This window comes from Eretmochelys imbricata, chromosome 25 (assembly GCF_965152235.1).
Source record: "Eretmochelys imbricata isolate rEreImb1 chromosome 25, rEreImb1.hap1, whole genome shotgun sequence".
Lineage (NCBI taxonomy): Eukaryota > Metazoa > Chordata > Testudines > Cheloniidae > Eretmochelys > Eretmochelys imbricata.
In genome coordinates this window covers 17,308,932-17,336,826 of record NC_135596.1, presented here as the reverse complement: position 1 = coordinate 17,336,826, position 27,895 = coordinate 17,308,932, and the positions used below count along the sequence as shown (strand labels likewise).

The window sequence follows — 27,895 nt, the reverse complement described above, 5'->3', positions numbered from 1 at the left end:
TGCCCTCGCGCCAGTTTGGCGCTGTTTGATTCGTATTCTCGCGCCTCCTGGTGGAGAGGGCTCTGATTGGTTTAGAGCCGTGAAGGAGCGCGGACTGTCCGGCACCACCTGCCGGTCCGGCCCGCCCACTTCCGGCCGTAATGTGTGCCGGAACTGGTAGTCTGCGCTGAGCCGCGCGCCGGCGCCCCGGAGAGAAGGCTTTGTGATTGGTTCGCGTTAGGTGATGAAAGGTCGTCGCTACGGTAGCGGCGCCCGTGGGCGGGCTGGCCAATCAGGGGTCGGTGCACCGCGGGCCGGTGTTGCCGGGATGCCGAAGGAATACGGACAAGGCTGGAGTGCGGAGCTGTGGCCCTGGCCGGGCCGCTGGCGGGCGCGGAGCCCACCCCTTCCTCTCTAGGCCAGGGACGCAGGCCGCGGGAGCCGGGAGACTCGGTGCCGCCTCCAGCAGCCTGGGCCCGCGGGGCAGCCGCCGGGATGCGGAGGGAAGCGCTGCGCTCACCCGACCTCAGCCCCTGGGCGGGGCGGCAGGTGGGGTCCGAGCTCCCGTCACGGGCTTTGCTGGGGCATCGGCCCCGGCGCTGGGTGGCCTGTGCGGGGTGCAGGGGAGGGGCTGGGTCGCGGTCGCTTCAGGCTTGGTCGTGCCTGTTGTGTGTACTAGGGAAGCGCCTGGAGGCCCACGAGGGCACGGACCCGTTGCACGAGGCAGTTGTCGTAGGTCCACGTAGTAAGAGACCAGTCCCTGCCTTGAGAAGATTATAGTTGAAATAGAGAAGACAGGCACAGGGTAGAGGAAGGAAATATTGCTATCCCCATTTTACCCATGGAGAATGGGAGCTGAGGAAGATTAAATGTCTTGCTAAGATCATGCGGGAAATCAGCAGTAGATCTCCCATGGTTCAGTAGTGTCTGATCAACAAGGGATCGTAAGAACGGCCACACTGGATCAGACCAAAGGTCCATCCAGCCCAGTGTCCTGTCTGCCGACAGTGGCCAATGCCAGGTAATGATCGAGTGATCTCTCTCCTGCCATCCATCTCCACCCTCTGACTACAGAGGATAGGGACACCATTCCTTACCCATCCTGGCTAAAAGCCATTAATGGACTTAACCTCCATGAATTTATCCAGTTCTCTTTTAAACCCTGTTACAGTCCTAGTCTTCACAACCTCCTCAGGCAAGGAGTTCCACAGGTTGACTGTGCGTGGTGTGAAGAAGAACTTCCTTTTATTTGTTTTAAACCAGCTGCCCATTAATTTCATTTGGTGGCCCCTAGTTCTTATATTTTGGGAACAAGTAAATAACTTTTCCTTATTCACTTTCTCCACACCACTCATGATTTTATATACCTCTATCATATCCCCCCCTTAGTTTCCTCTTTTCCAAACTGAAAAGTCTTAGCCTCTTTAATCTCTCCTCATATGGGACCCATTCCAAACCCCTAATTATTTTAGTTGGCCTTCTCTGAACCTTTTCTCATGCCAGTATATTTTTTTTGAGATGAGGCGACCACATCTCTACACAGTATGCAGGGTGAGGGCATACCATGAATTTATATAAGGGCTATTAGATATTCTCCCTCTTTTTCTCTATCCCTTTTTTAATGATCCTAACATCCTGTTTGCTTTTTTGACAGAGCGGCACACTGCATGGATGTCTTCAGAGAACTATCCACGGTCTCTTTCCTGATTAGCTGTAGCTAAATTAGCCCCCATGATATTGTATGTATAGGTGGGGTTATTTTTTCCAATGTGCATTACTTTACATTTATCCACATTAAATTTCATTTGCTGTTTTGTTGCCCAATCACTTAATTTTGTGAGATCTTTTTGAAGCTCTTCACAGTCTGCTTTGGTCTTAACTATCTTGAGCAGTTTAGTATCGTCTACAAACTTTGCCACCTCACTGTTTACCCCATTCTCCAGATCATTTATGAATAAGTTGAATAGGATTAGTCCTAGGACTCATCTTTGGGAATCACCACTAGTTACCCCTCTCCATTCTGAAAATTTACCATTTATTCCTACCTTTTGTTCATCCTCCTCCTTTTGTAATTCTTCCACAGGGACACATGGATTCTCACCTTAAAAAACTCACCATGTCCAAACATAGTAGTGCCCCTACTGACTCTAACAGTACCCTTTCTATAGGCAACACAGAAAGGGTGGAAACTGACAAAAACAAAGACCTTAAAAGGGAGAGCCTCGTGGAAACTCAGTTTAGTCACAGCAGATTCCTAAAGAAAAAGCAGCATGCACAAAGAAACCAGCTGAACCAGAATACTTGTGCCATGCAGGAGGGGAACAAGCATGTTGCAAAAAAAACTCTGGATACAGCCTCAAAGGTGAGGTCAAGTGCCGTTCTGAGAAAGCTAGCACAGATAGAAAGCAAGATCATGACCCGAAAGGTGCAGATGGATTTTTCTGATACTGGATTGGACCCGAAGATTTCGGATGAAAAGAACTTATCAGCCAGATCCAGCCTGGAGGAGAGTGCAAGAGGTAGCAGGTATCTGAAGAAAAATGACACAGTCAAGGAAAATGTGACATTGAGTAAAGCCCATTTCAAGGGGAAAAGAAGCTGCCAGACAACAAAAAACAAAGTGCCAATTAGAAAACAACTTGGTCTAGATAGTGATGAAGAGGAAATGAGACAATTACTAGGGAGCTCTTTGGAGTTTTCCAGTGAAAATGAGAACCAGAAGGATGTCACCAATTTTTCTAAACCTGACAGAAAGGTAACAATTTTACTGGGTTAGACATTGTTAATTACATTTTATGAAATTACACTTTAAAATGGCAGATCACTTTATAGAAAATTAACACACTGTAACAACTTAATTTCTAGTATTTGTAATCTACTTTTATAAGATGAGAGCTAATGGTCAATTGACATACTACTTATTCTATTTAGCATTCTGAATGGTAGATTATTCATTATCAATATAGTGTATTTTTAATTTCAGTGAAAGTAAAAGTTGTTAGTAAACCTTTTAGTAAAGGTTGAAAATAGGTAAAGTAATGACAAATCTCTTTTTCAAGTTATTCATGAAGTCCAAGATGAAGAGTCCACCAAGAACATCCTTTCCACCCAAAAAACAGTCTTTGACAAATCTATTTAGTGTTCCTTCACTACTTAGCAGAAGTTCTCAGAAAAGAACCTCTGATAGAATTAATCCACAAACTCCCTCTCCACCAAGTAGAAACTTGCAAAGACCAACTAGTATGTCTTTTCAATTGCCAACTTCAATAAAAGACAGCTTTGCAGAGACCACTTCACCTAGAACGAACCACATCAAACAAAGTCAGGTGTCCTTGTCTGAAAGGAGTGAAATCAAGTCTTTGGATGAGTTGTTTTCAAAAGCAGCAGATACAGAAAATGCAACCAGTGACAGTTCCAATGGTGAGTTTTTCTAAGTTCATTTTACATTTCTGCTTATGTTCTGAACAGACTTGATGTAATCCATGGACGCTCAAACTAAATTAGAGCTCATCATATTCAACAAACTTATCCTACAGAACTCTAGATCCTGTCAAAGGGATTGAGATTTGCTCTGAGCAATGTTGTTCTAATGTAATGTAATGTAAACCTTCCCCTCCCCCCCATTTTTGATTGGCTGAAGGAAGCAAGGTCCTACAATCAATCTGATGGCATTTCTCTCTTTGTCTGTAACATGATACCTTTTGAATACTGCAGCTGATTAGTTCAGAATTTCAGAGAATGTTCTAGGCACCAATGAGCAGAAATCCTATTGATTTTGGTAAAAATTGGAAAATGGGGGGAACATGTTGTCCCTTTTGTCTGGTTAGGAGACCCAGCAGCTTCAACCACCTCTGTAATTGTCTATAGATCAAAGAACAAGTTGTTGGCAGCCATTGATATCTTCCAACATAACAATATCCCCCATCTCATCTCTGCCCAATCTTCTAGTTCTCTTTTAAAAGTTGACAACCTGAATGACTTGTCTCCCAACAGAAAGAAAAGAAATAAGAATGATCAGGAACAATGGGGTTGCACCCAGATCCCCTGGCATGGGTGGGGGGAATGAGGAACCCTGGCACTAGGATGAATGGGGATGCACACAGAGACCCTGGCAGGTGTGGAAATGGGGGACAGTGGTATGGGGAGGGGGATGTGGGGGGGCACACAGTGAAATAGGGGGCCTGGGTAGAAGGGGAAAATAAGGAGCCCACAGAGACCCTGGCATTGGATGGGGAAAGAATGGGAGACAGGAAGGAGGGAACACACAGAGCCTCTGGCATGGTAAGAAAGAGCACACAGCATCCCTGGAATGAGAGGGAGAGGATTGCAGGATGTCCTTGAAACAAAGGGGGATGAGAGAAGCATGGGAAGCTTGTGGGGGAAATGGAGGAATTCAAGAAGTCCCTGGTGTGTGCAACGACCTGTGTCTACAGAAGAAATAAAGTGCGCGACCTCTAGCTTAATGATATGAACAAGTGAGGAAAGCTTGGTTATAACCATGTCAAAATAAATCATAGCTCACAGACACGCCTGTGGAAGCCAATGGAATCTAGGTTAGGCCTTGTCTGCACTGCAGAATTAAACTGTTACTGAGCACAGTTGTCAGAAATTGGTAAAGATGCAAGTCTAGACAAGCATAATTTACAGTGCTGAACACAGTTTGTCCATGTCTACATTTGCAGCTTCATGCTTAGCTCTGGTTTGGCTCAAATAATTGTTGACAATTGTATTTAAGAAATCAGGATTATGGTTCAAGCTGCACCATCACTATGGACTGGAGTCCTAACAGTGACTTACCTTGAACTTTGTTTTAGTGATGTATTACTGATGGTAATACAGTAAAATTTATATTGCCTTTCATTTCAAGCTACGCAGGCAGGCACTTTACAAACATAAATTAAGTCTTGCAAATTCATCGCCCCATTGAGCAAAAAGGTATTATCTCCATGTTAAATGGAGGAAAATAAGACACAATGAGGTTAAGTGACTTGTCCATACTCTAACAACAATTACAAGGTAGAGCCAGGAATAGAACCTAGGAATTCTGAGATTTAGTCCCGTTCTAAACAACAGACCACAGTACCATTCTGACCAGTCTTATGGAACTTTTAAAAATAGCTTTCTTATATCATCACTAGACAACATTAAACAAGAGAATCTGCGTGCATTATGAATCCAGTTGATTTAACTTAATCAGTGCTTGGATTATCTCTCTTAAAAAAAATCCTCCAATTCAAGAAAACTGTAAAGTACAAAAGATCTTAATAGATAGGGCATGGAGGGTCTGAAGTAAATACCACGTAAAACTTTCTTGATCTGTATAAGTGAATATGTAAATCAGGAAAACAGTATTGAATGTATGGCCTTTTCTCCTTTAAAGGAATACGTAAGGTAACTTTCCTGCTGTGATACCATTTGTCATTCAATTGCAGACTTCAGATTAAATATTTTGAGCATTGATGACTTGGATCCAAATGTTTCTGGTGATAGAGAAGCATTAAAACAAATGGTAAGTAGTAAATCCTTACATTATCTAGGAGAATTTGTATTCATGTGTTAAATGAAGATGGATGTTTTGAAGGGAACAGCTTCCATTTTACCTTCTAATAATCTACCTAGACCTATTATGTAGAAAGCAAATTAATTAGATTTACACTGTCTGAGATTATATTCACTGGGTTTTAAATTTCTTTTAGTAGATTACACATTATCTGTTAGTTAGACTTACCTTTCTTGGTAATATTTCAAGGGAACGTTACTCATTTCCTATTAAGAAAACATAAGTCTGGTCAAAGTATGTAGCAACCAATAAGGCTAATATTTCATAAGTGATCTATACTGTAGTACAACGTTGTAGAAATATAACTAACCTTTCCAACTTGTATTGCTGAGACTCCACTCTTGGAATTTTTTTAACAGGAGACAGACATTCAAATAAAAAAAAAATCAAACAAGGACTCAGAACCAAATGTGTTTCCTGTGAATAATAATGACCAAACCCCCCTTAAAGTGGTGAGTGTCCTAACTAGTACTAATGCTGCTTCTAACAATGATACGGAAGGGGAAATCATGACTGAAGCTGAAATCTCTGAGGTTTTAAGTGGAATTTCTACAGACTATTTTAGCGTTAGACAAGTGTTTCCAGGACCTGAGGAGAGCACTGTTAATTCAGAATATTCTGAAGACTTTGAAAAATCTCTGTCTCTACCAGTATCTGAGACTACAGACAGAAAATCCTTGTCTGAAATGACAGTGGGGCAGTCTAACAGCTCTATGTATTCCAGAAAAGACCTTTCTCCCTCACTCTCATCGCCTCAGTCTAACAAAAAATGGCATGAGACAGTAAGCAGAGTGACTGTGAAAGAGATGGCTGTGCAGACAACCGATTCTCCATTCTCCTATCACTGGTCAAAGAGTAAGTTCACATTGATTTAAAGTTTTGGGGTTTCTAGGATTCAAGTGCTAATCCTAAATAGTTGTCTTAACTCTATTAATAGATTCCAAGGCCAGCAGGGACAATTGTGATCATAGTCTGAGCTGTGGTATAACATAGGGCATAGAATTTCCCCCAAATAATTCCTAGAGCAGATCACTTAGAAAAACATCCCATCTTGATTTAAACGATGCCAGTGATGGAGAATCTACCACAACCTGTGGTAAATTGTTCCAAGGGTTACATACTCTCACTGTTAAAAACTTATGCCTTATTTCCAGTTTGAATTTGCCTAGCTGTAGTTTTTAGTTCAGGTACTATATCCTGAATTAATCAGAAAGATCCCTTTTAATCTGTCACAATATTCATTCAGCCATCTGTACAAAAGATACTCCCATTACCAGATAGTACATCTCATCACCTCCAACTGTTGTTGCTAAAGGGCAGCAGAGGGATGGAACTGACTTCCTTGAGGGGCACTGGAACCTACACAGGCCTTCGTAAGACAGTGGGGTTTGGAATAATACTCAGATGGTGTCCTCAAATGGAATTTTTTAACTAAGGTATGAAATAAATATGTTGCTCAAGCGACCCTACCACTGTAGAACCCTTTAAACTGAATGTACTTCCTAGTGAAGAGCCAGGCGCTCAGTGACAAAGGTCAAGCAGCTGATTCTTGTACTGCTTCTGCAGGTAGTTGTTTCAACCCAGGACTGTCCCCTTCTTTAAAAGTAAAAAAGCACCAGCGGCTTTTGCCATTCAGGCCCTGAACTGAAGGATTCTAGGTCTGATTCTCCTAATATTCGCTGCCTAGCGCTGAAGTTCTGCGTGAACTAGACTTTCGGGGGGGAGGGCACTTGCCTGTAAATGGTTGAGGGTCGCTAGGGCTCTTCAGGAGGCATGAGGAAGTAGAACAAAAACTAGGCAGGTACATCTGAAAACAACTATTCTGCACTGAGGTGCTTGAGCACTTCCCTATGCCATTTCTAGGGTCAGAAGCTTTCTATAAAATGGTGACTTCCCATACCATGGCAAATACTAGGGTGACATCTCCAATAAGACAGTAGCATAACATGAGCAGCGGTCTTCAGCTTCTATGTGGACTGGTACAAGTCTCTGGTTAAAGCTATGCACAAATTCTACACAGACTTCTGAAAAGGGGAATGCTGCATACTTCTAGTTCTGAAATACTCTATCAGAAACATTAATGCTAAGATTCTATCCTATACATAGGGGATGGCACAGCAATCCTTGGCCCAGCTCTAGGATGCAGTTATATTGATCCGGTACCTATTGCCAGTCACGTTGTCACCATGGATGCCATGGAAGGTATTGTAAAAGCAAGAAGCTAATACTCATTCTGTTGTCCTTGTACTTTACTTGTTCAGGATTCACTGTACACATTACAACACTCAAAGCACTTGTTCTCTTCCCTCCTGCTTGTAGCCCTGACAGCATACAGTCCTGCAGTGTTTGCTTTGAATGACTTGTTAAAACAGCACTTGATACTGACCCAGCACTTCGTGGAGACCATCCACCATCTTCATACATCACTTGTGGAGTCATTGGAGAATGAGACATTTCAATATCACACACTGGCAGAAGTTAAGGAGGTAACTGCAGCAGAGTACTAACTGAGTGTTGTCTAGAGCAGCTGTTCTCAATGTGGGTAGAGGGGATCTGAGGCCCCCGGGAGGTGTGAGCTGGTTTCACGGGGTCAACCAAAACAAACCAGAGCAGGGCTGGCATTAAGAGTTTCTGGGCCTAAGGCAGAAAGCTGAAGCCCAAGCAATGTAGCTTCATGAGGCCCCTTGTGGCATAGGGTCCTGGGAAATTGCCCTGCTTGTTACCCCTTAACACGAGCCCTGGCTTTTAATCTACTGGATATGCAGAAACACAGTTGTGGGACAGGTGGGCTGTGGAGTTTAATAGCATGTCGAGAATGCCAGTCTGGAGCAGAAGACAGTTCCAGTGTTATATAAACTGGGTCTAGGCAAGAGAATAAATGTTTATGGAAGAGAGTAGCAAAGAAATAACTGTTTCCAGGACCATTTGTTCCCCCATTAGATTAACAAGTAGAGTTTACTTAACTGTTGTATCTAAATTAGAAAAAGTTTGAGTTTGTAGGAATAGATAGTTACATTGCTTACCAAAAGCTTAAACACTTAAGTGTTATCTAGCAACTCAAAAGCCACTCTTTACCATAGGTCAAGTCCTATAGTATCCATAGCATTCATCTTGGAAGAACCAATTTTCTCCCACTAATTTAAGGCATGGTACTAATCCTTAACTGGAAGGCAGTCTTGACCCACTGGATCCTGCAGAGAACTATTTGTGTCTGGCTCCTTTTACCAGAACCCAAGCAGGTGATCTTATACATGCACATTGCAACTAAAAGTTCCGGTAAAAGACTGTTAAGATTGCAAAGTGAAGCAGTCAGGTTAGGAATGCCAGAATTAAGGCTGCTGTAACTTCAGTTCAGGTCATTTGTGCCTAAGCATTATGCTCTTTAATTACATTTTTTCCATGAGACTCCTGCTTCATTCAGTGCACAGAATAGACAGTACTCACTGAACTTGCTAGTTTTTTTTAATTATTGAATGTGTGATCCCAGACTTTTACTACTCACCATCCAAACCCTACACCTGAATATAAATCTTCCTTCTGATCCTCTCTGCAGTGCTCACTACCCTAGTAGCTGAATACTTTAAAACATTAATTTTTCAAAACAGCTCTGAGAGGCAAGGTGAAATTTCTCTGTTTTACATAGGGAGAATGGAAACCAAACTTGTGAACGGTCCACTAATTTTGGGTGCCCAATTTATGATACCAAGAGCCTGTTTTGGTTTTTTTGAGTATTTCATGTTCTAGTCACTGCACATCTCCCACTGACATCACTTGTAGCTGTATGTGTTCAGCATTCCTGTAACTTGTATCCCAGCTGTCTCAAGCTGGATAAGGAATACAGTTAAACCAAAACAGGTGGTTTAAGAGATTTGCCAAAAGCCACACAAGAACTCTGAAAGATGGGACATCATTTGACTGCCTTAACCCTGTGACTACCCTTTTTTGCAGTCATCTTCCTTGTTCACTACACACCTTCCACATTGTACAATAAATGAGGCACAGGGTCTCAAACAGCTGTATTCACTACAGAGCTCTGCCTAACTCAATGCACAGGGAATGGGATGGGGAAGGGGAAGCTGTAGAAAGTGTAATTAAAGATTTTAATGCATATGCACAATAGGCTACATTAAGGTTGCACAGGCACCCCTGATTTCAGCTCTTCCTAACTGTGGTTGCAAAGTCAAGCACTTTAGTGTTCTGATTGAGTTTTTTAATGTGCTAGATGCTATACAGAGAAATAGTTCCTACTCCAAAGAACATACTTACAAACTTCTTTCTCACCCCACTGCACCCACCAAACACACAAGAAAGAGGCTTCCTCTGCCACACTCCACCAGCTTGGATAGAGACCACAGCTCCTGTTGCTTGGTATAGAAAGGCACAAGTGTTGTGAGGCAAACTTATCTTATTTTCAGCATTGATTGAGCATTTGCGTATTAACCAATCTTTTGTTACTTTGCAGTACATCAAGAGTCACAAATCCCCACCTCTGACAATTGAGAAAGCATTGGAAGAAGTTCAGAAAATGAAAGAGCAGTAGCTGCTTTGAGCGTACCATAATGAATAACCAGATTTACTTTCACAAGTGGGATTTTCAGTTGCAAGTCTCAAACTGAAATAAGATTTTCAACTGTTGTAGAAAAGGCAGATACTGCTACTGAATTGATTTTGCATGTGGTAAGAATTCATACCATCTGTAAACTTTATCCTTATGTACATGCTCTTCAGGAACAAGAAAGTAGCCTATCACTACAGCAAATATTAGTTTTAACTACCTACATGTCTTCAGTGGTAAGTTAGACTTAAAATGTGCTAAGTAAGAAACAGCACATTAAACCTAGCAAGCAAAGAAACAAAGGATTATATGTAGTGTTTGTTGCATTATAAATCAGAACTTGACCTGCATATTTAACTTAGTGGTGATATGGTTAAAAAAAAAAGCAAACCTCCATTATTGTTCAGGTGAGGAGTCCGAAAGTGAAAGAATATCAATCATATTAAGTTAGTGCACTGCTTCATTTCAAACTGTGTATGGATATAATTTTGTCTTCAAGTTGTTATAGAAAAAATTTTCAGAACACCTACTCTTAAAAATAAAGGTGAATTCCAGACAAAGTTAAGAAGATACTACTTTATCTAGGTAAGGGCAACCCACTTACTTTCGAAAAACAAGCTAAAGGCAGTTTTATAAAAGTGTTTATTTGAAGGCAAAACAGTAAAATTCACAAGTTGGTAACATACATGTCTTTTGCTGATTCACAGACAGTTACAGTTTCACAGCTACAATAAATCTAAAACAAGTTGATTTACCATATTGGACTGGATGGTTTTGAAGATTGTTTTTACTGTAAAAATGGCTCTGGAAGAGGCTGCCATCCGGCAGACCTCTGCAGTGGAGGTGCAGTGTAAGGATGTCTAACATCTGTAGCTGGTGGTCTCTGGAAACAGAATTCAGTTACAAAAAAGGGTATTTTGTAGGCAGGGTGGTTTCCAAGAATGTTTCATATTTAGAAATGTGGGGTGGGGAAAATGAAGTCTTCTCTACTGAATTAGTTTTAGCTTTTTATTCAAGGGTATATACAAAAATATAAAAAGCTTAAAGAATGCCTTTCATTACAAAGCACTGAACGTCTCTTAGAGCACTTGAGTGGCTAAAACAGTTAACATTCTACATTCTGAATAGAATTGTGATTGCAGCAGGTGGTGCATAGGGGCTTTAAGTTGTGTAGTAGATTCTAATAAGCTCATACAGTGCTCATAGGTCACCTGTATTGGAATTAGGTGCTTCATTCCCCATTTAGACATTAGGATACACTGTTCAGCATCAGTCTGACTTGCTCCCAAGGCAGCAACCCCTCCACTTCAAATAGAATTAACCTTTGAGAGAAAAACATACATTATGGAACAAGAGACATAGAACCATAACAAGTAACAGCTGTATTCCACAGGAATGAGTGGATCACAATCCTGGAGCAGGGATAGCTTGGCAGGGGTTTAGTTCTAGTATAAAATGGGGCAACTAATTTTTAAAAGTTTGCAAAATAAATGGGTATTTTTAAACTCGCTAGACATGTAACAGAAATGACTGGCCTTTTTAAAGCACTAAACAAATGTTGGAATACATGTCATAGCCTTCCATTTTCCATCATAGATTTAAAGTCACTTCCTCCAGACATTAATCCTGATTTATACAAGATTAAGTTTAATCTTTTGCAGAAGATGCAAGACATCTTTCTTCAGATTTCAGGGAGTCTTATTCAGGTGGTGGAGGGTCTTGGGTTTCACGCTTCACTGAAACAATAGGGAAAAAAGTTCTTACACATTCTGCAGTTAGTCTCAGTTCTGTCTGAAGAGTAATGCAGTTTAGGATGAGGGCTCCATTCACAAAATGGGTTCTCTCTCCACATTTTATTGGGGGTGGGGTGGGTAGACTGTTACACAGCCATAGAGCTATGGCCAGAAGTGACTTTGCCTGCCCAAAGCATGTCCCTCTTACTGTTTTCCCCATTGCTATTTGTGAATCTTTACTCAGCAAGGGTACTTGTCACTCAGAACCCCTACAACTCCTGTCCCTCCCTCATTCTCAAAATGAGGCTCTCCATCACACAGAGTGCCACTCACAATGGCAAAGACCATTGTAAGTTACACCTGTGTCATCTTTTCCTAAGCCTCTACTTCAGGTCTGTGCTGTGCCTACCCACTCTGGTTCTGGTCCTTAGGAAAGGAGCAGAACTCAACAGTAAGGGTGTTGAGAACAGCAGCTCACAGCTGGATAGACAAAGCCAGGCAGGAATGCCAGCCTGCCTCCCAGTACCCACAAACCCATCCTTTCCTCCTGCCCTACTAGCCATTAGCCATCCTCCCCCGATAGTTTAGGGATAAAATCTAGTTTCCTGAAGGTTAAAAAAAACAAACTGCCTAGCAACCACCCCACAGCCAAAACATGGCTTCTAGAGGAGGGAAATAAGTGGGGTTGACTTGGAATGAAAGAAGAGGTTAATTAAAAATGCACATCAAATTGCAAATAACGCTCAACTCAGATTAAATTTAGAAAATGCATAGTTCTTTCCTGCTACAATAGTCTTTTCAGTTTTAACCAAGTATTCCAAAAGAGAGAGCAGCTGTATGTAGTACTCCTGGGGGAATGCTGCACAATTTTGCAGAAATTTATGTGTACACAGAATTTCCTTTCCCCCCATAAATGGACTGCAGTGCTGTTGGCTGCCACTAGGGGCCACTGGACCTGGCAGAGCCTAGCTCACACACAGAAGACACTACCAGGGGGAGGGAGCTAGAGGGCTCCTAGCAGCTGCAGTTCCCAGCATGCCCTAAGGGAAGGAGACAGTGGCAGGTAGGTACACAGGAAACTCCATGCAAGCCTGGGACCAAGCATCAGGCTGTTTCTCCCTTTGGATCCTGGGGGAAGGGGGGAGTGTCTGGGCTCTGGATGGGGGGTGTGCAGGTATCTGGGCCGGGGGACCCTGCGGTTGGGCTCCGGGAGGGGAGTGGGTGCAGGTATCTGGCCCCCTGGCTGGGCACTGCAGGGCCGGGGGCGGGCGGGAAGAGGGCAGAGAAACAGGAACTGGGTTGTCAAAGGGGTTTCTTTAACTCTGCTCCTTTTCTGTGCATCTCTGTATTGTTACAAAAAGAAAAGGAGTACTTGTGGCACCTTAGAGACTAACCAATTTATTTGAGCATAAGCTTTCGTGAGCTACAGCTCACGAAAGCTTATGCTCAAATAAATTGGTTAGTCTCTAAGGTGCCACAAGTACTCCTTTTCTTTTTGTGAATACAGACTAACATGGCTGTTACTCTGAAACCTGTATTGTTACAGACATACTTGCTGACACATATTTTGAAATAAATTACCAGAATAATTGAAACTGGTGTGATTATATAGTGTTGTTTTGAAAAATAAACTTGCAGAATTCTAAAATATTGTGTGCATAATTTTTTAATTTTTTGGTGCAGAATGTCCCCAGGAGTAATGTAGTGTGACAACAGCTCTTACCAAGGAAAAAGTGTTGGGGTTATTCAGGGAGCGGCATTTACTTACCCAGAAATGTAAAAATGAATAATAATAAAATAATTATAAAACTGATTTGTGTTCTTAATCTTTTGATTCCCTATGCGACCTCCACTGGATTTTAAAGTCTAGGGAAACCCTTGCCAAGTGGGCTAAAGTAGCTATTATATTAACTACAATGGGTTCACAGGACCTTTTTAGATTGTCCATCAACATTCACTTACAGTCATCTCTGGCCTTCATGCGTGCAATAAACGAGTAACTTTTATTTCTGCGGTAGTTTTCGTATGGGTCATCTAGTGCAACTCCTACTCCTTTATACTGATCCCATTTATCTCTGATATCCCCTCCTTTAATTGGGTCTTGGATTCCTTGTTCCTTGGCTCCCAGTCCTCCAGATCCACTCCATCCTATAAAAAGGACATGGGAGAGCATCTTGTTATTAAATTCAGTAGTGTGAATTGTACAGGAAACAAAAGTGAAGAAATAGTGTACAAGAAGCTTGATACAGCCTGAAACAATAGCTCTGAGAAGGATGAACTGTCCCATTCATCTCAAGACCTGCTGCTTTGTGGAGAATGGGAGGCACTGACACCACCTGACACCACTGTGTGCGTGAGGAGGAGCGCAGTGGGCTCCACCTTCCCACTCAACCATCAGATATATTTTGTCTACTGGAGTAAGTACCTAGTGTGGGGAGTCCCCTTGCTGCCACGCCCATGGCATACCCCCTGCTTCTCTGGAAGGGAATGAGGGCCCTTCAACTACCACTCAACATGGTAGTGGGACTGGCAGGTGGGGGTGTATAACAAGGTGACTATGGCCCTGTATTGCCTTAAGCTGGCCCTGTTATGAAGGTGTGCATAAAACCAGTTTAGAACCTATATGAGTGACTGATGAACAACTGCCTGCTGCAGGACAGTTTGGGGAGGAGGAAAGTAGATAATCATTAGAAGGAGAGGTCTGTATTTCCAACTAAAAAATTATTACACATGAAGCAGTCAAGAGCAGGACTGCAAGATTTGGCATTCTAATATGTTAGAAGGAAGGTTAGTCCCAACAGTTAGAGCATTAGCCTAGGATTCAGGAGTTCTAGATTCAAGCTTGTGCTCTGCCAGGCTTCCTCTGCAACCTTCAGAATGTCACTTACTCTCTCTGTGCCTCACTTCCCCATCTGTAAAATGGGGATTATTAGTAGTACTTCTCTACCTTACAAGGGGTGAGTCAGGATAAATTTGTTAGTATGAGTGGCTCTATCAATTATGACAATAGTGGCCATATAAGTACTTAAAGAGCTGCAATAAAACAGTGTTAATACTGTTTCTGACAAGGCTGTAAGATGAAACAGTTTACAACAGAAGCTCCAAAACAACCTACCCCAGTCTCAGCCTTTTGCAACCAAGGCCAAAAATAAGGTGGACAATGAAATGCATGGCTGGTTTCATTTACTATTAGCAAAGGCAGGGAAGTTACGACCTCTCAATCCCTTCTCTCAGGCACTCACGATTGTAGGGGGTACCAGTTATTTTCAGAGCTCCTTGGGTGCAATAGGCCTACAGTCACACAATTCACCTACACATTAACAGTCTTCATCTGAAATACATTAAGAGCTGTTATAAAGAGGACAGTGATCAATTGTTCTCCGTGACCACTGAAGATAGGACAAGAAGTAATTTGCAGCAAGAGAGATTTAAGTTAGATATTAGGAAAAACTTCTGAACTATAAGGATAGTTAAGTGCTGGAATAGGTTACGAAGGGAAGTTGTGAAATCCCCACAATTGAAGGTTTTTAAGAATAGGTTAAACAAAACACCTGTCATGGTTGGTCTAGATATACTTGCTCCTACCTCAGCATGGTGATGGACTAGATGACCTTGAGGCCCTACATGATTCTATATGAAATGCATTTAGTCCTGGGTGCTTTATACAGATATATATGGCAACCATCCCTCTCAAAAGAATGGTGTAAACACCAAAGTAGTTCAGTTAGTGTATGTCATGCTGCAGCATTATGAGTGGCTAAAATGTCTAATCCTTGAAGTCTTTCCATGAACAATGCAGGCGTAAGACAAAGGGCCAGAAGATGAAGACAGCACACTACTAGCATTTCAGATCTGCTGGTCTTTCCTCTTCGCTCTTTGCTTTCCTCTCTCTTAGCTACTTCTCTTCAGCCTCCAGCTTCCTGATGCAGCACAGCCCTCCACGTGTGACCTGTTGCTAGCAGCTTCCCAGCTTGCAGTGTTGATGTTGAAAGTTTTCAAGTCCCTCTTGCAAATGACCTTGAACCTGAGCCTAGGTCAGCCTAGTGGCCTTGGAGCATCCATTGTTAATACGCTGCAGGTGACTAAGCCAATGGAGAGGTCGGTGTTTGAGACTAGCGATTAGACTTGGCAGTTTTGCTTTCTCAAGTACTTTAGTGTCAGGAACTTTGGATTCCCACTTGATATTTAGAATATGGCAAAAGACAGTGGCTGTGGAAAGTTTAGCCTTCTCCGACACCTGCTGTCACTGGTCCAGGTCTCTCCACCACACAGCAGTCTGCTCAGAACACACATCTAGTAGCCACACAGCAGTCTGCTCAGAACACACATCTATCAGACCCGTGTCTTGGTGTTCAATGATAGTTTCCTGTTATCTCACATTTATCTGTGGGCTGAACGTAGTAGCTGCCTTTCCAATGTGACAATTAAGCTTGTCATCTAGAGAAAAGTTATCCAATATAGTTGATCCTAATCAGCGGAATGCTTGCACAACTTTAACAGGGGGATCAGAACAAGTTTGGCCCACATATTTATGAATGCAGCGTGGCTTTATTTCTGAAGTCTACACTCTTTAAGAGCGTGACTTAAATTATCTTTAGGCAGAAGAGTCCAAGCCAAGGGGCACCATAAAAATTACATTATAGCCTCTCACCCATACAGTACGTGAAACCCTGGAGAGCAAGGACCTTCCGCAGTAAGGTGTAAAACACTGTGTCCTAAAGTCAGAAGGCTGCTTTTTTTTTTCCTCCCTGCTTTGTGAAAGGTTCTATTTGGGGGAGAACCCAGGATGATTATTTCAATCAAAGACAATAAATCTTACCCATTTTCACTAACATTTGATGCCCTTTATTTTCTTCTCCAAGTCTTGAATCAGGTATAGGAGGCCCGGAGTTAGAGCCTAAACCAGCAGCAGAGCTAAGAGAAAATACAAGTTATAATTTATCATTAGAATTTTAACATTTCACTGTGTTAAAACATATTGCGTATAACTTATTTTTTATGCATATGTATTGTTTAAACTTCTATAATCAACATAACTGGCCAGATATAAACCTTTGGAAAGGCAAGACACAAGGAGTCCTGTTGCAGCACATTCTATGCAACTCCCCACCGCAGCAGCAGATACCAAGGATATCAGATACCATGGTTTTCTCAAGAGTATGTTATGTAATTAAGGGTTTTTTATGCAGTGTTTTAAAACACAAGTTTTAGTTATCACCAGGAACTACAAAGTCATTTTATCCTCTCTCCATGTATATATGACATGACTGCGCAGTTTGTTCAAGTTATGGTTTGATCAGCTAAGAATACTGCCTTTTTCTACCCAATTCGTTAAGTGATTAATATACAGAAACTATCAGAAAAGTCCTAGCCCAACCTCATCCCACTCAGAGAGTACATCAAACTCAATCCAATGGAAAGCCTTACGGAGGAGTGGGACTGCGAGATCGGGACCGGTGCCGCCTTCCCGGGGAGTAAGATTTAGATCTTGATCTTGATCTTGACCGTGACCGACTACGAGAAGAGTGGGACCTGCTCCTGCTTCTGGAAAGTAAGAGTGTGTGAAGTCAGTTACCTTTCTCTAATGCACAGGATTATAGCAATATATAGCTTTTTCATTGGTTCCCTAGCTTTTGTAATTCACCTGTGACATTAATGAAATAGTATTTTTAAAAAGGTATCTAAGATCTGGAGAATTTATGGACAGAAATGCTGATATACTATTTCATGTACACAGCTTCCAGTGTGGTGCATTCTATATATTCATCTCCCTGAACAAAACCTTGTGACCTTTGGTGCCTTAAACTAATTAAGATTTCCTGAAGAAAGCAAAAATCCTACAGCTAAGTTTCAGAATCTTCCATTTTCTGGAGAGAAACCCTGCATTCTCAACCTTCGAGAGATTTTTGAACATGCAAAGTGAGCACAGTCTAAAGTAACAGGGTCAGGAGTCAGGAACTTCTGAGTTCAACTAACAGCTCTGTCACTAACTCATTGCATTGCCTTGGACAACTCATTTCACCTCTCTATCATTTTCCTCATCAGTAATATTGGGAATATTTACTGCCCTACCTCCAAAGGGCTGTTGTGAAGGATCATAATGGCACACATCCAGCATTTTAGGAGATTTAGCTAGCCATAATTCCTAATGAGCTCTTGCTTCACCCTACCTGGACTGTGATCGTGAATAGGATCGTGATCGGGAGCAGGATCGTGATCGGGACCTTGAATAGGAGCCAGATGACTTTGAAGATCTTGAATTGGATCGTGAGGAGGAACGACCTCTGCTTTTAGACCTACTGCGAGATCGAGATGGCCCACTGCATAGGGATAACAAAATACCAAGAAACCAGAGTAAGATTCCTGTAAGCTGCATAAAAAGCAAACATGTACTTTCAATTAAACTAAAATTTAAACATCCTGAAATTTTGTTGACAACTCAGTGAAGCCAAAGCCTGCCAGGGTGGCAAGTATGCGGTTTTCTATATGTTAAATAAATCAAGCTCCAGAAAGTTTAGACATAATTATTGCCCCAGCACATTGTCAAAAAGATTTTGACTATATGTCTAATTAAGGCAGCAGTAGCACAGTCTAAATGAATGGCAAAAGGCACTTAAGGGAACTCTTACCTATTTCTCTTCTCCTGACCTTTCCTCCGTCTAGCTCTCATTTTAGCTCTGAAGAACTCATACAGCCCATTCTGCTCCCAGCCTTCACTGCAAGATATCAACCACACACAGAGTCAATATATGGGAAAAGCTCACTTTTGTCAAATAGACGAGTTCAGGATTTTTAGAAAATAGGGAGCCTGGGGAAAGTGGTCTCACATGCTCTCAGTAGGAGACCAGCCAGCACACTGGAGTGGATGAAGTTCAAAATGTAACTTAGAGTACTTATTTCAGCATTAGCAGAACCAAGTTAAAGGCCCTGAGAGCTTCTCAGGGCAGGGCATTTTCCTTACCATATTGTTGGCTATACATATTCTTACCTGTTTCTAGGCCTGTCATGAGATGGTGGACTATAAAATGCTTCAACTGCAGCCAGCAACCTCTCACTTGGGGGCATTGGGGGTGGAAGACGTATATCTTTAGGATCCAAAGGTTTATATTCATGATCTTCAAGCTGTCAGAAACAAAACAGATGGCTTTCAAGTCATGGGGTGACTACCTAAAGAGATAAATATGCCTAGAAAGTTTAACTGCTTAGACGTCTTGTACTGCATTTCTGAGTTTAAAATGGTCTAAAAATAAGGCTTTGGCCGGTACCATAAACAAGCACTGGGTCTAGTATAAAACAAAAACCTAGTGACATTTGCAGCATTAAAGTTAGCAGCACGTTAGCTGGGATTCCTAGGTGTATAAAACATAGTTGTAGTCTATACAGCCCCATGATATCCAAGCTTCTGGCATGAGACTTGGGAAACAGTGATATGCTCTAGGAATAACAGAATTTAGACACATAAGAGACCTATTAATTAATCTAGAATACTATATAAATTATACCAATTTAACCCATCCCACAGCAGCCAGTATGTTCCCTACAGTCTATTTTCTGGTGTTTTCTTCACTTGTATTAGATAAGAATTACAAAAGTCTTCACAGAAAAGAGTTTAAGACCAGCTACCAAACATAGCTGGCCAGCAACTGGAACTGATTCCACACTCCTATAAATCACTATGTGCAACTGATTTTAAAATTATGGTAAACTTTAAAATCGATGGGACTTAACATTTTGAGAAGTGTCTTCTTTCTTCATAGTCTAGCTAGCTGCTTTTCTGAAATGTCCCCTGTGTCAATCCTGATTGATGCACAAAGCACACTACTTTGAAGTAATAAATAGCGCGTTAATTTTAAACTGTCCCTAAAATTGATCATGGGAGTTTGATCTTTTAACCCTTCTGCCCAGCTTCCATTTCAGCAACTTACTTTCACAAGTGGAGCCATAAGTCCAGCAGGAAGATCAAAGTAGGGAACATTTGGCACCAGGCTGGGATCATCATGGTTTACGTGAGGGGGGCCTTGCCTCCGCATGTGAGGAGGCTGCCCATTAAATCCATGTGGAGGAGGCCCAAAATCGGGGTGCTGTGGCCCACCCCAAGGAGGATGCTCACCAATTCCAGGATGAGGCAATCTATGCCCAGGATGATGATGAGGTGGTCCAATTTCTGCACAGAGAAGGACAAGAGGGGAAGACAGGAAGGAGGACAACTAATTGAGATGCCCCTCACCACATACATTTACTCTAAGAGAAAAAAAATCCTACTACAAGGAGAGCTCAATAACTACTACAGGGAAGAGAAGACACTGGATACAGGTCTGTGCTCACTCATGAAGCACTTACTGTCTCTCTCCCTCCCTAGCATACCAGCCACCCATATTTTCAATAGCAAAATTTCAAAAACTAAGGCCCTGTCGCTTTGTAGTACCTTGAGTTTGGAAAGTGCTAGAATGAAAGTCTCTATTCTCAAAACCAGGTTACCTTGCATTCAACAAAGGAGGCACTAATGGGTTATACTTCTAAAGGCTCAAAATACAATTGCAGTCCATCTCGAAAGCAATACACTTGCAAGCTTTATCAACGTGCACAGACAAACAGATGGGAGTGGTTTCACAGGAGGACATGACATGCAAGTGCTTTGTTAACAGGGCATTCCAAAAGGAAGGAGAGAAAATGTTCCTGTTAAAATAAGGCAATGAATGATCTCAGCATTACCCATAATGGACAAAAAATACTGGCTGTGTGTACCAGGATTGATACAGCACACAACTGGGCCATTGTGAAATACGCTGACAGTGCTGCATGGGAGATCCAGCCTGGAACAGCCGAGGGTGCTGCAGGGCAAGAATGAGCAGACAGATGCTGGAGGGAAAGCCTGCACTATGACTAACCCAACTCTAGCCGGTGCTGGTAGTCTCTCACTTTCATTAGAAGCAGAATACTATTAAACATGAAGTAAAAAACATGTCTCTACCATTTCCAGGCTCTCTCCCACCCTCTTTACATTTAATAAGAAAGTGTCTCTCCAATTCCCTGCTAGAATTCAGAAGATGGAGCAACTTGTCTGGATTTAGCTCTCTATTCTCTCCTATTGCTCGGGCTACTCTCCCTACTCACACATGATGTTGGCTTCATCCAATACATTTCAAAGAAATTTTAGCATTGTGGTGGATTCTCAATCACTGGAAGTTTTTAAATCAACAATGAACATTTTTTCTAAAAGATATGCTCTAGTTCAACCACAGCAATTTGACTTGAAGCAAGAGTTAATTCACGGCAGTCCTGAGTTATGTAGGTGGTCAGACTAGATGATCACAGTAGACTCTTCAGGCTTTGGAAATCTACAACTCTAAAACTAAGGTGTATAGCAGCAGGTGGCGAGGGATGCGAGCCCTTGAGGGGTGAGAGCTTTCCAGGAAGGGCTATCCCATTCCTTTGATGTCAAGCTCTCATCACAAGGAACTAATTAATTTTAAAACAGCAATCGTCAGCATCCTCAGTACCCACTTTACCTTGAGGAAAGTCCCCTTGGGGGTAGTCAAAACGATGAGGATAAGGCGGCCTTTCAAAGGGATGGCGAGGTGGAAAGTCATCCTGCATGAAGCGAGGTGGGAAGCGGTTGAAATTATGTGGATGTGGGGGCTGATTGAACTGGGGATGTTGCTGATGGGGAGGGAACGGGCCTCTGAAGTGGGGTGGCCGCTGCATTCGAAATGGAGGTTCCCTTTGGCCCCCTCCCCATGGGGGCTGCTCATGTTGGTTGTTCCATGGTGCTTCAAATTGGTTGTTCCAAGAAGGATCTGGCTGGTTATTCCAAGGGGTCTCCCGCTGGTTATTCCATCCTGAGTCTCTCTGTTCATTCCACATTCCTTCATGGTTGTTATTCCATGGAGGACAGTGTGGAGGTCCCTGCTGGTGAGGGTAAGAAGGTTGGTCATAAGGCTATAAATATAAAGAATGTAATAAAAACAGTCTATTTCTAAATTATTAACTAGAGTGTAAGTACTACATGTGCACAGAGGAGGGGGAACAAACATCTGTGTACAGAGTCTGCTTTGCAACTAAAAGTTAGGACAAACTGAAAAGGAGAATTTTGAAGGAAAAGCTAAAGTGTTCTTCTCAATCCTGTCATTAACTGTAAGAAAAGATTTGTCACTGATCAGCATATCTACCACCAGGATTCCTGTTCTTAACACAACATAAGAGTAATGGCCCAAAGAGCTTTGAACCCCAGAGGGAGCACCTGCATGCTCATAAAGGAAAAGCAGTAGAAGGACAACTGTGAAATACGATTAATGATTTGCTATTTAGCTTTCTTTTGACTATGAAAACTCCAGATATTTTAAAATCTGGATTAACATTTCCAGCTTTTCACCAAGCTCCTAATTGTGTGATGATTTTCACAATATGACAATTATTGGACACCCCAGTGTTTACCATAGCTACATTTACAAGTTTGGTACCTGTTGTTGACCCCAAGGTGCAACAGGATGAGGCTGGTCAAACCAGGGTGGTTTATTTGGAGGAATCTGATCATGAGGCCCAGGGCCACGCGGTCCAGCAGCTGCAGGATCTTGCACCCCGGCCCCTGTTGCATCATACTCTGCAGAAGCAGCTAGAGGAAGCTGAGATTTGCCATCATCTGAAATAAATTGGAGACTCTTGTAAAAGCCACCCTTTGTTGCACTGTAAAAACAAAAATAGACAGTATCTGCCCAAACAACTTATACGTGATGACAAGTCAGTCTAAATAGCAGCCTATTATCAAGACAACTGGTAAACTTTCAGGAAAGCTGACAGCCGTTAGCTTGTAACACACAAGTCCCGAGAATGCAATCATACCTGCTTGACTGACTGGAGCAGCAGGCGGTGCTGCAGCAGGTGTTGGAGCCGGAGGCGGGGGTGTCGATTTTACCTCACTCTCCAGTGGTGGTATTTGAATTTGTTGCTGCGGCTGTGGCTGCTGTGTTAAACTATTGACAAACTCTTCATGTTGTGTTTTCAAGGTTTGTATCTGCTGCTGGAAGGCCACCTGCACAGGCTGCACTACTGATGCATATTCTGTGATCAAAGTTGCCTGATGGGATGAGACACAAATTAAGATCAGCATTTTCAAGAAGTTACCGTGCAGCCATAATAGACACCATCCCTGCTCATACAGGCTCCCCCAGTAATGTATCCACCTCTTCCTAGAGGGATTCAGAGATTGAAACTACTCAGATCACAAACCCTCATTATGATTTACTAGATGCTATATGGAAAATCCCTCCTGTATTTCCCTTTACCTTATTTAAAAGCTGGCAATTAGCAGCATTCATTTTGGGTGACTTAACAAAGGTTAACCACAGACGCAGATGGTACTATAAAAAACTTTAACAGCAGCCAAAGAAAGAAGAGAATGAAGTAAGCAAAGAGCCAGGGTGGGCGTAAAGACAACAAACATGCCAAGAGAGCAGAATCAGGGCCAGAGATGAGGAAGCTGATGGGGTGAAGGGATGAAGAAACTAGGCCTAATCAGAACAGTATAATTATATGCTATATTTTAAATGGCCCCACCGTATTTAACTTTAGAACAATGTATTACATTATTTTTGTACTGCAGCAGAATAGAAGTTCATAACAAAGAGACAGCTACTATTTACATCTCACAAAAGAGGAGTTACTGCATTCAGCACTTAAAAATATGTCCGCAATCTATTATGCAATTATAATGAGGGGCCAACTTTCTCTCATGGCTAACCTGGTACTGGCCAAGTCCAAGAGCCGGGCTCTGTAACTGCTGAATAATTGATTCATCAAAGTAGCCATTTTTCTCCCACAGCTGAAGGAGCTGTACAAACCCAGGAAAAAAAAAAAAAAAAATACTGTTAAGCACATGACAGCAGTGACAGAACAACATTAGGGTACAGTAAGCTACATCTTTATAAACTAGGCACAAGGACTTCTCCAGCATTGAAAACAGAAACATAAGGCTCAAGCTAACCTAAAACAGCTACTTACTCTGGCAATTTTCTGTTGCTTATCCTCTTCCACAGCTAAAAAGCTAGTACAATATATAGGGACAACCACCTTCTGTAAAGCGGCCAGAAGATCTCGTGCTTGCTTCCGCTGGCTATAAAAGGGAGGGAGGGAAAAAAAGTATCAGCCTTTTACTATATTGTTAAATGAGCAGCAATACCCACCCACAAGTGTCTCATCCAAATACAGACGTATATGGTTAGTAACTTATTTGTATATAATGAATAGGATACTTTACATTTTTAACCACACAGCATCAGCTGGAAACAATGTACAACAATGACCAAGTTAATTCAGTTCTTACTCTACCACCACTCTGCTTGCACCAATTATAGACATCATTCTACAGTCACTAGACATGATGGGACTATGTAGATAAAAAAAACTGTGCCAAATCAGGCAAAGTACAAATTTTCTAGCAGAGAGACCCATGACTATCTATTAAACTCATGAGAACAACAAGTTAAAGAATGCATTTTAAATCTTACCAGTGATGCAACACATCATTGATTAGATAGATTAAATGTAACCGAAGCTCAAAGTGTGCCCCTTCTGCTGTTATGCGATTTCGCAGATGTCCAGCCATCAGCTCACAGTGTTGAGGAGACTTTGCATTACTAAACATCCAGTTTTTGCCAGCCTTTGAAAACCAATTTAAAATATTTTAAATTAATCTGACTTGTTCACATTGCATGGATTTCATAAAGCAATAGATCACTAGTCTGCAAGAAACTACAAGGAAGGGAATTCCCATGTAACAGCTGTTATTGAGTATACTATACAACTAAACAAAGAAGCAGTTAACTAAAACTGTATACAATGCAGTTAGAGGTCACAAACCATGTTCAAACTAGTAATGACACTTAACAGCTGTTTGGGTTAAGAAGATGTTGGTCACTGAATTTTGTCCAGCAGACTTAATTCCTCTCATCCATCTTTTGGGGCTTTGTCCATCCCATTTTGCTTTTGCTCACTGCCTCAGACCAAATGATTTGTTGCTCTGGGCTTCTCTCTTCCCCCTGTGGATATCTTTATCAGACTTCCAAACCATCAGAGTTATAAATTAGCTGCCCCAATGGTACTGTGAATTGGGAACTGATCTAGTCTCCCTATGTAGGGTAGTTCAGCCCGCATCTCTTGCCCCAACACCCCAAGCAGAGTCCCACTCACTCCTGACTGTAAACTGCCTTCCTTACTGAACAGCAGTCAACAAACTCTGATGAGTTGTTCATAAGCAGAACAGGAAACATATGGAATCACTCGTATTAACAGAGAGGATGACATTCACAGCTGGAACACCACCAGTCTGATCTATTTACATGCAATCACACCCTCCTAAAACTGCACGTTACACACACAAGTATATTACCGGCAAAGGCAGGAACAGAACATATGGGTGAGCTTAGACATTTACTTACTGAGATTGCATCTTTTGTACATGTGTCAATTATTGGCTGCAGCAAGTTATCAAATTCATTCATGTCTAGCTGGGTTTCCTCCAAGACTTTCTGCATTTGTTGTTCAACTGCAAGGGCTACCGCTGATGTAACTTGTTCCTAAAAAAGACTGTTTTAGTATTGGCAATATCCTTTTGATACAAAACTCAGCAAATAAATCGGAGGTGCTCCTAGTCATAGGAAGCCCTCTACGGAGACCAAGATTCTCTACTCCTATTGACACAGGTACAGCTACGTTTCAGCTGGCTGTCACTAACCCCTTGTCCACCTGCTTCCCTATGACAAATCCTGTATTTGTCAGTATCTAGCAGAAACCAAGCAAGGACCTCAGCACATAATCCAGGTCCACACCCGGAGAATTCTACAATGTAATACAACACATCTTTAATACTGAGCTGTGGCCCATGAAAACCACTGTTTCCTGCATGCAATGTTTCACCCTGATCCAAGAAACCACCATTCAGATAAAAAATGGATTGCTGCATGCTGAAAGCCTCTGCAAGTCACAGCTGCAACCTTTCAATTTTATGCAAGATGAGTGTAGCCTTCACTTTCTTTGTAAGTTATAAATGTGGTCCTTGGTTGAACAAAGGTTGGGTGTCTCTGCTCTAAACAGGTTATCATTTCTGTTCTGCAGGAGACACCATATGCAAAGTGATGCCGGCTCATGTCTCCTCCCATGCTACCCTAAATTACCACTAGCTAGAAGCAAGATGCTCAAGATTCCCTTCACTCCAAATCTTTGTGCGCACACAGTGGACTGCTGTCACTGGCAGTCCAGTGTATGTAAAGCTAGTACTTGATCTTGAGCCTACCTGTCGCATAGCAAGGAGATGCTGCTCCTGCTGCTGGAGATTCCATTGACTCTGTTGGATAAGTTCCTCCACAGAGGGAGCTCCTTGTGGAGCTGGGATAGCTGCAGCTGGCGGAAGAGAGGGCTGTGACAATGGCTGGATCTGTGCAGTGGCCTCTGTGTCTTGAGTCTGTTTGCACAGCACTACCAGAAAAAAATGTTCATGGTAAGAGTCATAAGTAGTGGTCCGTTTGTTTACACCAATATCCTAAACAACTTATGCACCCTGTCAGCTCCAGAAACCAAACTCAACCTCTTTCTTACATAATTTTATAATATAAAACAAACATCAATCAAACTGATGCACATTCCTGGATACTTAGCCAAAATCTGAAGCTCCAGCATATTATAGTTCAACATGATTTTTAACATGTATTTATTTAACAATGGGACTCTGGACAACCCAAGTTGGATCTGTTGCAAATGCTTAATTCTCATTCACATTTTAATAATACCATTAAAGTATGCCAGATCAGCTTTTCCATAATGACTGGCTTAATTTTTCTACAATTACAGTATAAAGAGTACGAGCGATTGCATGCACAGGACTAAGTCGACTGCTTGAGCACGAACCACAAAAAAGATTAGAAAAAAAACCTTCAAGCTAAGATTTGTCTGCATCAGGACAAAACATTAGACGAGAGAGTCTGGGCTGAGCTATATAAAATATAAAGGTTTCAGAGTAGCAGCCGTGTTAGTCTGTATTCGCAAAAAGAAAAGGAGTACTTGTGGCACCTTAGAGACTAACCAATTTATTTGAGCATAAGCTTTCGTGAGCTACAGCTCACTGCATCCAATGAAGCTCATGAAAGCTTATGCTCAAATAAATTGGTTAGTCTCTAAGGTGCCACAAGTCCTCCTTTTTTATAAAATATAAAATTCACATCCCCCCAAAATCAAAAGCTTCCTTTCAAAAGCAGCTTAAAATACACTATTCTTCACTGGAAGTGTGGAGGGTGGGAGCCAGGACTCCTAGATTCTATTCCCAGCTATACAAAGGGAGTGGTTAAATCAGGGGGCTGAAAATCGGGGCTGCTGGGGTCTAGTCCCAGCTCTGTCACAGACTAGCTGTGAAGTCTTTAACAAGCGGATGGTTAAAATACATCTGTTCTTGTCCGCCAAGGGCTTTGGCGACACCAACACTCACACTGCTGCTGCTCCAGCGCCAGTTTGTACTTGTAGTAGCCATAAAACTCGCCCCCAAAAAGGAACGAGAACTTGGGGTTCTCCTTCTGCTTCTCCATCGTCATCTTCTCGAACTCGGGCCCATTCCGCGCCACAAACTGCGCCAACTTGTCAATGACATTCCGCAGCTCCTGGTCTGGGGCGGGGAGAGGGAAACGTCATCGCCCTGCCACAGCCCTACTCAGGCCCCCACCCCTCCCTGAGGCCACGCGGCCCCCACCCCAATTCCCCGGGCCTCCGCTACCCCCACCCCCCGCGAGGCCGCACACCCTCCCCGAGGTGAGCCTCGCACGCCCCGACCACCCCCTTGGCGAGGCCCAAACCCTGCCCCGCCCCCCGGCGAAGGAACCCCCAGTGCCTCCGGGGCCGTGGCGACAAGTCCAGCCCCCTGGCCGGTCTCACCATCGGGCGGCAGCGGCATCTCCATCGTTGCGGGAGGACGAGGTATCGCGCCTTCTCCAGACCCAAAGCCAGGGTAGGCCCGGCCTGCCCTAGGCCCAGCCGGCCGGAAGTGCCGCAAGTAGAGCCTTTACGGCACTGACGCAGCCGCGCTTTACG

General features: G+C 42.6%; 2 protein-coding genes across 10 annotated transcripts; one reads left to right on the top strand and one right to left on the bottom strand.

The window, feature by feature from the left end:
• Positions 1 to 185: 185 nt before the first annotated feature.
• Positions 186 to 10,851, top strand: C25H19orf44 (chromosome 25 C19orf44 homolog). 5 transcript variants are annotated; one of them, XM_077805505.1, is made up of 9 exons: positions 186 to 528; positions 1,634 to 1,679; positions 2,058 to 2,734; positions 3,039 to 3,399; positions 5,412 to 5,488; positions 5,899 to 6,394; positions 7,646 to 7,741; positions 7,859 to 8,025; positions 10,002 to 10,851. In XM_077805505.1, the coding sequence occupies exons 1-9, from the start codon at positions 475 to 477 to the stop codon at positions 10,077 to 10,079; spliced, it is 2,052 nt and encodes a 683-aa protein (XP_077661631.1). In that variant the 5' UTR covers positions 186 to 474; the 3' UTR covers positions 10,080 to 10,851. The 5 variants fall into 5 exon arrangements, with proteins under 5 accessions (XP_077661631.1, XP_077661627.1, XP_077661630.1 ...); XM_077805504.1 differs by having other exon boundaries at positions 511 to 528; positions 1,634 to 1,718; positions 2,063 to 2,734; XM_077805503.1 differs by lacking the exon at positions 186 to 528 and adding an exon at positions 608 to 1,000 and having other exon boundaries at positions 1,634 to 1,718; positions 2,063 to 2,734.
• On the bottom strand, positions 10,720 to 27,895 carry CHERP (calcium homeostasis endoplasmic reticulum protein). 5 transcript variants are annotated; one of them, XM_077805496.1, is made up of 18 exons: positions 27,740 to 27,895; positions 27,300 to 27,473; positions 26,115 to 26,296; positions 25,261 to 25,398; positions 24,331 to 24,482; positions 23,825 to 23,936; positions 23,565 to 23,654; positions 22,667 to 22,901; positions 22,288 to 22,466; positions 21,337 to 21,736; positions 19,753 to 19,991; positions 18,816 to 18,949; positions 18,457 to 18,543; positions 17,998 to 18,147; positions 17,255 to 17,371; positions 16,647 to 16,741; positions 13,790 to 13,975; positions 10,720 to 11,830 (listed from the first exon to the last, which is right to left on the bottom strand). In XM_077805496.1, exons 1-18 carry the CDS (start codon positions 27,762 to 27,764, stop codon positions 11,793 to 11,795), a joined length of 2,733 nt encoding a protein of 910 aa, XP_077661622.1. In that variant the 5' UTR covers positions 27,765 to 27,895; the 3' UTR covers positions 10,720 to 11,792. The 5 variants fall into 5 exon arrangements, with proteins under 5 accessions (XP_077661622.1, XP_077661625.1, XP_077661623.1 ...); XM_077805499.1 differs by having other exon boundaries at positions 10,720 to 11,416; XM_077805497.1 differs by having other exon boundaries at positions 21,337 to 21,733.

What these genes read in the sequence shown, in the direction of transcription:
- C25H19orf44 (XM_077805505.1), top strand. Translation starts at nt 475, where the DNA reads ATGCGGAGGGAAGCGCTGCGCTCACCCGACCTCAGCCCCTGGGCGGGG. An exon ending in TTTCTAAACCTGACAGAAAG is followed by an intron (nt 2,735 to 3,038) that starts GTAACAATTTTA and finishes CTCTTTTTCAAG; the next exon opens with TTATTCATGAAGTCCAAGAT. An exon ending in GAGAAGCATTAAAACAAATG is followed by an intron (nt 5,489 to 5,898) that starts GTAAGTAGTAAA and finishes TTTTTTTAACAG; the next exon opens with GAGACAGACATTCAAATAAA.
- CHERP (XM_077805496.1), bottom strand. Translation starts at nt 27,764, where the DNA reads ATGGAGATGCCGCTGCCGCCCGATG. An exon ending in ATCTCCTTGCTATGCGACAG is followed by an intron (nt 25,399 to 26,114) that starts GTAGGCTCAAGA and finishes AGTCTTTTTTAG; the next exon opens with GAACAAGTTACATCAGCGGT. An exon ending in CATGACAGGCCTAGAAACAG is followed by an intron (nt 18,544 to 18,815) that starts GTAAGAATATGT and finishes GATATCTTGCAG; the next exon opens with TGAAGGCTGGGAGCAGAATG.